The sequence below is a fragment of the Triticum urartu genome, chromosome 6A (genome assembly GCF_056163025.1).
Source record: "Triticum urartu cultivar PI428250 chromosome 6A, HENAU_Tu73, whole genome shotgun sequence".
In the NCBI taxonomy this organism is placed as follows: Eukaryota; Viridiplantae; Streptophyta; class Magnoliopsida; order Poales; family Poaceae; genus Triticum; species Triticum urartu.
The window spans coordinates 133,606,287-133,616,317 of NC_141878.1; the positions used below are offsets into that span (position 1 = coordinate 133,606,287).

General features: G+C 48.2%; 1 protein-coding gene across 1 annotated transcript; it reads left to right on the forward strand.

Annotated features, from left to right (window-relative positions):
- The first annotated feature begins 2,846 nt into the window (after window positions 1–2,846).
- On the forward strand, window positions 2,847–4,614 carry LOC125517134 (WRKY transcription factor WRKY71). Its single transcript, XM_048682320.2, has 2 exons — window positions 2,847–3,164; window positions 3,274–4,614. The coding sequence occupies exons 1-2, from the start codon at window positions 3,009–3,011 to the stop codon at window positions 4,168–4,170; spliced, it is 1,053 nt and encodes a 350-aa protein (XP_048538277.2). The 5' UTR covers window positions 2,847–3,008; the 3' UTR covers window positions 4,171–4,614.
- Window positions 4,615–10,031: the final 5,417 nt, after the last annotated feature.

A 10,031-nucleotide genomic window follows, 5' to 3' on the forward strand; every position in this document is an offset into this window, starting at 1 on the left:
CCGACTTATCTGTTCTCATAAACTAGTCAATTACCAATTGTATTATCAAAGAGTAACAACCAAGTCGTCTGTACTCCCTCCGATCCTTTTTACTGTGCATATTAGGTTTGTCTGAAGTCAATCTCATCCAACTTTGACCAAGTTTATACAAAAAATTATTAACATTCACATAACAACACATTTATTATTAGATTCATCTCAGAATATATTTTCATATTATATTTATTAAATGTTATAGATGTTAATATTTTCTAATATAAATTTGGTCAAACTTAGCAAACTTTGACTTCAGACAAAGCTAATGTGCGGAGTAAAAAGGACTGGAGGGAGTACAATATACACTGGCAACCATGGAATAAATTGTAAAGAAGACCAAAGCAAGAAAATTCAACCAGACTGTGGAACAACTCACATGCGCCAACCATAGGTTTCAGTGGGTTATCCCAATGACGAGAAATGATTCTAATGACAAGCCGCCAGCCAGATGATGTTGCTCCTGCATCCAATAATGTTTGGTGATGTCCCTGCTAGAATTTGCTTACCACCCAGCAAGGTAAGAAGCGACGACCGCCGGCGTACTAAGGTTTATAGGTCATGAAACATCTATCTATCAGAGAAAAACAACACGATCAAGCCTAATTAGATACTAATCAAATGGCATGACTGGACACAGTCTATACTAGCGTCCAGATCTGGACGCAGTTAGCAATAGAGTCCAATCTAAACACTGTTATTCTTGGCGTCCTTCCTGTTTTTATAATTTTAACTGGTCTGTTACTAGTTTCAGAATTACAGAATTATTACCATTAATAAAAAAAATCAGGAACGAGCGAGTTCGTTCTGGGTAACAACGAGGTCCAGGTCCTACGTGTAACCATTCTTCCTCTGTTCCTGTCAGCACCGAAGTCTCTGCAGTAACGTGCCTACGATTCACTACCCGTTCTGTCCTGAATTTCTCCCGGTTCCCTCCATTCTCGCAACTAGATGATACTTTGCACATAGTTGAGTGGATATTTTGCAATATTTCAGTATGATTCGTTGCATGATACATAAATATTTGAAGTAATAATATAAAAAGCCCAAACTGAAAATACATATAATTTATTATGTTTGATTACTATATAGTCGTAATTTTTTTATTAATTATAAATAGCATAATAGAATGGGATTTCTTATGTATGTTTGGATGTTGAGACAAGTCTTTTTTTTCATGCATGTTTAATAATAAAGTGTCATGTTTGCAAGTAGAGAAACATGATTGGAGGTGGGCATTTTCTCATGTAAATTATGGAATGATGTGGCATGCTTGCATGCTTTTTTTCGCGAATACGCAAAGATTGCATATCATTCATTGATAGAAGAAGTTAGAGTGTGCATGTTGAGAAAAATAGTTAATAAGAGCTAGCTATCTAGATATAAAAGATACCAAGTCTCCGTAACTACCATGGGATGCTACCAGTAGTCCAGCACCCAGCCGCCAGGGCCATCTTTGAATACGCCCCCTCGGACCCGGGCTCCCCGAGGCAACAAGAAGAAAACGTCCGGGCACGTACCGTAGGCCGGTACACGTAGATCACATCAATGATAGTACATCCGGAAATTCCTTCCTAAAAACTGCTATTAGAAGCGAAGCGAAGCGAACGTCTACGTCGGTCAAGAAAAGGGGCACAGCCAATAGATTACTCCGCATCATCCGTCGTAAACAACGTTGCATCCGGGCGTGACATTGACTCGTGTGGTTAGCTCACCGGTCTTCTTCCCGAAAGGCAGGCACGTTCGGTCAGATTTTAGGCACCCGTCCAGGAGAGCAGAATAGCTCGCCGGGGCTGATCTTATTAGAGCGCGCCAGCTAGGATAAATCGTATAGTAAAACTAATTAATTAACCAACCTAGCTTAGCCGGCCAAGCCCAAACTCGCACTAATAATGAGATGCTATTACTTCCACGTAGGAGTACACTTGAAGGAAGAGCCGGGGAAGTGTTTCACTCGAATATGACGGGGAAGAATCGATTCCGTAGTCTACTCGAGCTCAACTGAGTAGAAAACAAATGGTTAGCCCGCCAAAGTTTTCCTAACAAAGCAAAGTTTTCCTAGCAAGGCACCAAAAGAAAAGAAAGGAAGAAAGAAAAGGCTGGAGTCAACAAGTCCTTCCTGTCCCCCTCTTTCCACTTGCGCCCGTCCCATTTGCCGCACGGGGCAAAGCCTAATCGCAATCAACTAATGACCACCGAACGAGATTTGTTTTAATAATCATCTTTGCAAGAGTGAGCGTACCAAAAGCAAAGCAAAGGGGAAACCTTTTTCTCCTCTCTCTCTCTCCCCGTGCATCTCGCGAGCATCGTGGTGTACTTCCTTGACCCGATCACCACCACACTCCCCGAACCCAAGACAGACAGAGGCAGCCGACATCCACCGCGCCCCGTCCCCCACCCACCCGTCGGAAAGATCCCCGCGCAGATTGCCGTGCCATGCTGCCAGTAGCACCAACACCCAAAAGAAAAGGAAAACGTCGCTGTGAGGCCGGTCGTCACCGCCGATCCGATCCCTTCTCCCCCTCGCCCGCCCGCGCGCGCGCGTGCACGCACCCTCCGGTCTCCTTCCGCTGCCCCCACCCCGTCCGCATGCTCGAATTCCACGACCCCCATCCCCGTTTCTTTATTCCGTTGCCTTCTCCTCCGAGCCCTGCGTGACCAAGAAGAGGACAAGCGTGTGAGTCGTGATGTGACGTGAGCCGCTTCGTCCTCTTCTTTTCGCCTCCCCCTCGTAGTAGTACGACCCGACCTTCCTAGCTAGCGACTTTGCTAGACCGCTAGTCCCGTGCTTGGCCGGCTATATAACACGGCTGCTCCACGCCATTCTCCTCTCACTCGGAACTCGGAAATAGTTCTCCATCCCAACCTTCTCTTCTCCCCTCTCTTCTCTCCCGCGCGTTGCCTCGAACCGGAAGCGAGCTCTACATCCGTTACAGCGCTTGGTGTTTGAGAGACGATCAGTCCATCGTCGACCAATGGATCCATGGGTCAGCAGCCAGCCTTCGCTGAGCCTCGACCTGCACGTCGGCCTCCCGCCGATGGGGCACCACCAGGCGGCGCCGATGGTGGCGCTGGCCAAGCCCAAGGTCCTCGTCGAGGAGAACTTCATGCAGCTCAAGAAGGACCCTGAGGTAGGCACACACGTCCATATACAGGAACAAATCAAGAACGCCATGGTTTTGATTATGCTTGCCTTGGTTTGTACGTGAGCTGCGACTGAATGTTTGTGTCTGTGTATAGGTTGCGGTTCTTGAGTCGGAGTTACAGCGTGTGAGCGAGGAGAACCGCCGCCTGGGCGAGATGCTCAGGGAGGTGGCCTCCAAGTACGAGGCCCTGCAGGGCCAGTTCACCGACATGGTCACGGCCGGCGCCCACGCCGGCGGCAACAACAGCCACTACAACAACCAGCCGTCCTCCGCGTCGGAGGGCGGGTCGGTGTCGCCGTCGAGGAAGCGCAAGAGCGAGGAGAGCCTCGGCACGCCGCCGCGGCCGTCGCAGCACCAGCAGCACCACTACGCCGGCGGCCTCGCGTACGCGGCGGCGCCGGACCAGGCGGAGTGCACGTCGGGCGAGCCGTGCAAGCGCATCCGGGAGGAGTGCAAGCCCGTCGTCTCCAAGCGCTACGTCCACGCCGACCCCTCCGACCTCAGCCTGGTGGTGAAGGACGGGTACCAATGGCGCAAGTACGGGCAGAAGGTGACCAAGGACAACCCCTGCCCCCGAGCCTACTTCCGCTGCTCCTTCGCCCCCGGCTGCCCCGTCAAGAAGAAGGTGCAGAGGAGCGCCGAGGACAAGACCATACTGGTGGCGACGTACGAAGGCGAGCACAACCACACCCAGCCCCCGCCGTCGCAGCCGCAGCAGCAGAACGACGGCTCCGGCGCGGGCAAGAACGCCGGGAAGCCGCCCCAGGCGCCGACTGCCACGCCTCACCACCCGCAGCAGCAGCACAAGCAGGAAGCGGCAGCGGCCGCCGTCAGCGGCGAGTCGGCCGTGGCGGCGTCCGAGCTGATCCGGCGCAACCTGGCGGAGCAGATGGCCATGACGCTGACGAGGGACCCCAGCTTCAAGGCGGCGCTCGTCTCCGCGCTCTCCGGCCGGATCCTCGAGCTATCGCCGACCAGGGACATCAATTAATCCCCACATCGGAAGACACCGCGCGGCTCAAATTTTCTTGCGGTGGTCGACCACTTTCCTCCGGCATTGCTGCCTTCCTGCCTCTGCCGCCTCCGTCAAAACCTCACAGAAAAACCAGCGGGAACCGGACCGCCTGACCAACGACGAGGACGCGACCGGCTCCGGCGAGCCGGGAACGGAGCCGCCGCCGCCGCTGCTCGTGTAAATACATACATCGCCAACACGAGGGCTGCGAGGGAGGTCGTAGGGGCTGTTTGGGCCACACTTTGCTACACCTAACCTTAGATATGTTTGATCAAGTTAGGTAGGTGTTTGGTTCTAGCCATACTTGAGGCAAGGAATTTTTTATGAGCAGTGAACCCCACATGTCATAGACGCAAAGAATGTGGCAAGATTCTCTTAGGCAAGCCAAAGTGTGGCTAACAATTTAAGCAACTCAAGTAAGGCAAGCGTGGCAAAAATCATGTGGCAACATATGACAAAGATAGTCACAATCCAAACAACCCGTAGTAGCTAGCCAGTCATTCATGAACACGCGAAAGTGTGCAATCTTTTTCTTTTTTCCTTATTACTAGGCGAAATATTCGTTCCATAATTTCCATGGAACTCGATTCGATTCAATGAGAAAAATCAAAGTCACCGTACATTCCCAGTTCAATCGCTCAAATTTTGTCAACACTCAGTACACATGTGCTCTAGCAACGAGAAATCTCGCGAAGTCGCGAGCTGCAAAGAGAGGAAAATGAGTCTGGCGAGCTTATCCAGAGAAGGTCCACGTAGGCAGTAGCTGTAGAAGACTCTGCTGGACCCAGCTCGCCGCCGGAATACGCTGGGAAGAGGTCGGAGAATACGCGGACGACCCGGGGGGCGGGGCCCGCACAGGTCGGCCGTGTCCCACGTGCGACGGAGTAGGAGCTGCTACGGTCGCCGCGGGAGGCAGGGAAGCTGGGTGGAAACGGGAGCCCGGATGGCGGCCGGGTGGGCCCGCGGATGGCTGGCTGGGACGGAGTGATTCCTTGTCAAAACACGTGCGGTCGGCGGCCAGCTTCGACGACGCTGCGGGAGGATCGTTGCAGCCACGCACCTCTCCTCTCTGATTCTCTTTTATTTTTCTTCGACTTTTTTGGAAGATTGTTTTTTTCGACTTCGAAACACACTTCTTTTGCCGGTATAAAATCTTCGACGATACCGGGCTCCAGATCTGCGTGAGATGCCGTTTTCTTTTTAATCCTATATAGGACTAGTAACAAATGGTAAAAGAAAATATGTTACAATAAAGTCTATAATGATCTAATAAAAATACCAATAAGTGAATTCTGTAACTTTATTTTAAAATATTCTGTGGTCAAGCATATCAAGCTAACTTAATATTTAATAAGTTACTTCTATATATATAAGTAAAAGTTCAAATTTTGAACTAGCTAATTCCACCTTTTAGGTATCGTCAAAAGTTATACCTGTGAAGATCGTGCATTTCAGTCAAATTAAGGTATGCTCAGCTAGAGCTCTCTGATTCAGAGGATTATCCTGGGATTAGGCTTCTTTGGAAATTGTCCTACTTACAAAAATGCCTAAAAAATATTAGTGCTTCTTTCAACGGTAAGCTTAAGGGTGTGTTTGATTGGGATATTAAGCTTGCCATACTTCGTCACACCATAATTTAGGCAAGTTTGACCGAGTTAGCCCATGTTTGGTTTGCAACCATACTTATGGCAAGATTCCTTTCATGCAAAACTAGACCTCAATTGCCATTGACTAGGAAAAATATGGTAAGATTAACTCATATGTGACAAACCGTGACGTCAATTTCGATCGCCTAACCTTAGACACGTGTGGCAAAAAAGTGCGGCCAATGATGAAAATATTAGTATACGAACCAAATATGCCAGAAATCTCCCAATCTCGGTACATCTTCTATATCTAAATATCTAGCCCTGACTAACTATTTTTGTCAACATGCAAATATGTGACCCCATCATTCAACATGGATGGGAAAAGATCCACCTCAACATGCGCCCATGCATAATTTAAAGCTCCTACCTCAACATGCAAACATGCATGAGAAATTTTATTTTATTCACATTCAATAAATATTTTACAAATATGCAAAAATATTTTACAACTATACAAAAATCAAACACAATAATATTTTTTGTTTTAATTCTCATACTATTTCGAATATCCATGTTCAATGCAATCAAATCACATTAAAATATATTATAAAATATTTCCGAAACAACGTGTGTGGGGTATCATCTAGTAATTAATAATGTCAAAGTCACTAATACTAAGAGTGACAACAATGTCGATAATGAACAAGGACAAAGCTATTGGAGTTTTTCAAGATATTCAAGATGGAATGCAGATGAAATACAAGTAATTGCACATTTTATACACTAATCTTACATATTTTTCACACTTAACTCCATGTCTTCACGAATTTTGATCTTCTTCAGGACCTCACACTCTAATTGTGCATTGGGATCTTTGAAGATGGTCTTTGGAGGTTTGGAAATGTGAAAGATGCAATGTTCGTGCCCACTTGCTTGGAATGATGAAGTGATTTGTGAACTGTGAATTCTATTTGAGAACTTGTGTAATTTGACCATTTCGTGTCATTTGTGTTTGTGAACCATGTACTCACATGTCGTTGAACCATTTATTGCCATCTCATGTTATTTTGTGTTTTGTGACTTGTGAACCATGCATTGTTGAAATGATCATGTTTGTTAGTGAAACTAGATGATTCCCCGCACGTTGTTGCGGAAATTATTGCCTAAAATTGATGTTTTACCTTCCTTCATTATCTTCATATTTGACAACACTATAAGTAGGAGAGTCAGTAGCGGCATGCATACATGTTGAAGCCAAGTACACTGTATATTAACACGTGAAAATCACAGAAAGGAAACTGCAGAATACAGAAATAGTGACCTCTAACATCAAGATAATCATGTTATTCATAAAAGATGCATCCATAAATAGGCTGCACCGAATACATTCATATTGTTGCATGATTGGGAAGTTATATTCTGCAAGAAAAAGAAAATTAATAGAAAGTTCAGAGTTAGACTGCACCAACTAATACTCCTACATCATTTCTAAACTGCTTGAGTTATTTTTTATCAGCTAAAATTAGAAGAAAGAAGATGGTGACTTCAATGCCCCTTTACAGGAAGAATCAAGATCATTTACAATGCCATGTGCATACATAAAGATCTTTAGCAGAATACAGATGGGGCATCTAGAGGGCAAACTGAAGCTCAGAATACAGATTGGGCATCTAGAGGGCAAACTGAAGCTCAGAATACAGATGGGGCATCTAGAGGGCAAACTGAAGCTCAAAATTAAGGGGAGCATCTTTCTTATTAACTTGAGCCATTGAATGACAGATATATGCACATAAATGAATTCCAGTGTTCTTAATCGAATCAGTCCATTAGTAGCTGCATAAGGTTTTAGCATATCAAAACATGATGTACAATACTGCAAAACACCATTTTTTATCAATCGTTACATCTCTATAAGAAGTAGGAGCACTAAAAGAAACTGTGATGGGGAAGGGAGAGTCCACACGGAGACGATCAGGAGTCATAACCCGGACTTCACACTAGCAATGGTAACAATACTTTGCATGGAGACGTAGCCGCGGAAGCCGGGAGAAACCCCCTGCAGCCCTGCTAGTACGGAAGGAATGTGTGTAGACACCAATCCTCCACTGATCCTGCATCGTTGAGCCACTCGTGGGTCGCCTACTTCCTCCAGCGCCTCGCCGCCACCGGGAAGGGTTTATTATTCGGTGCGCCACCAGTGGCGAGTCGGTGTGTGACATACAATATGACTTTGAGTAATTATTACCGAACGGAACACCATAGACACCAATCGCAAGAGTCACTGAAAGGAATTAGGATTCAAGGTTCACCTATTAAATTGGAACTCGATCGTGAAGGAAAAAAAATAAAAAATCCAAACCCGACTTCCCACTTTTTGGAGCCCAGGGCTACTTCCATCTTCCACGCGAGCAATGGAGAGAGGATGACACAAACAACGACTTCTCCGGGCAGGGCGCGGCCGTGCGCCCGGGATCCACTCCGCAACCATGGATGGAAAGCACGATGCGGCGGTAGATCATAGGAAACCACTAACCCGGCGGCTAGGCACCGGCGGCATGAGGTGAGGACGGAGGCGTGTAGCCCCACATGGTAGCGGTCAGCGAGATCAGAAGAGACGAAGATGGAAGGACCGAGAGAGTGGGGAATGAAGACGGATTCAAGCTGGTGCTGGTGCACTTCTATGGTTCGTGAGTAATAACAGCGTATGTCTTCCGCGATAGTGGAATGTGAAAGGAAGCGATAGCTCGCTTCGGTGACTGTCGGTGTCAAAACCAGCGGATCTCGGGTAGGGGGTCCCGAACTGTGCGTCTAAGGTCGATGGTAACAGGGGAGAGGGGACACAATGTTTACCCAGGTTCGGGACCTCTCTATGGAGGTAATACCCTACTTCCTGCTTGATTGATCTTGATGAATATGAGTATTACAAGAGTTGATCTTGTTGGGGATCGTTGCAGAAATTTAAAATTATTCTACGCATCTCCAAGATCAATCTATGGAGAAACTAGCAACGAGAGTGAGAGGGGAGTGCATCTTCATACCCTTGAAGATCGCGACACAGAAGCGTTACAAGAACGCGGATGAGGGAGTCGTACTCGTAGCGATTTAGATCGCGGTTGATTCCGATCCAAGCACCGAACAACGGTGCCTCCGCGTTCAACACACGTGCAGCCCAGTGACATCTCCCGCGCCTTGATCCAGCAAGGAGAGAGGGAGAGGTTGGGGAAGACTCCGTCTAGTAGCAGCACGATGGCGTGGTGGTGGTGGAGGACCGTGGCACTCCAGCACGGCTTCGCCAAGCACTGCGAGAGACGAGGAGGGAGAGGGGTAGGGCTGCGCCAGGAGAAGGGGTGTGGTTGCCCTCCCACCCCGCCACTATTTATAGGGGGGAGGGGAGAGGGGCCGGCCCCTCGAGGGGCAGCGGCCCCCTTAGGGTTTCCAACTAGGGGGTGGGGTGGGGCACCCGCCCCGGGGGGGGGGGGGAAGGGCAGCGGCCCCCTAGGGTTTCCAACCCTATGCGCCTTGGGCCCTTGAGGGGCGCACCAGCCCACTAAGGGGCTGGTTCCCACCCAACTACAACCCGTTAGGTCCTTCGGGGCAGGTGGACCCTCCCGGTGGACCCCCGGAACCCCTTCGGTGTTCCTGGTACAATACCGATAAACCCCGAAACCTTTCCGGTGTCTGAAACTGGACTTCCTATATATAAATCTTTACCTCCGGACCATTCCGGAACTCCTCATGATGTCCGGGATCTCATCCGGGACTCCGAACAACATTCGTTAACCACACACATCTATTCCCTATAACCCTAGCGTCATCGAACCTTAAGTGTGCAGACCCTACGGGTTCGGGAGGCATGCAGACATGACTGAGACATCTCTCCGGCCAATAGCCAACAACGGGATCTGGATACCCATGTTGGCTCCCACGATGATCTCATAGGATGAACCACAATAGTCAAGGATTCAATCAATCCCGTATACGATTCCCTTTGTCTACCGGTACAACACTTTCCCGAGATTCGATCGTCGGTATACTGATACCTTGTTCAATCTCGTTACGGCAAATCTCTTTACTCGTTCCGTAACACATCATCCTGTGATCAACTCCTTGATCACACTGAGCTCATTATGATGATGTCCTACCGAGTGGGCCCAGAGATACCTCTTCGTCCGTACGGAGTGACAAATCCCAGTCTCGATTCGTTCCAACCCAACAGATACTTTCGGGGATACCCGCAGTGTACCTTTA

Bases quoted from the DNA above. Each gene is read 5' to 3' on its own strand.
- LOC125517134 (XM_048682320.2), top strand. From the start codon at position 3,009: ATGGATCCATGGGTCAGCAGCCAGCCTTCGCTGAGCCTCGACCTGCAC. The intron at 3,165-3,273 runs GTAGGCACACAC...GTCTGTGTATAG, and splicing joins AGCTCAAGAAGGACCCTGAG to GTTGCGGTTCTTGAGTCGGA.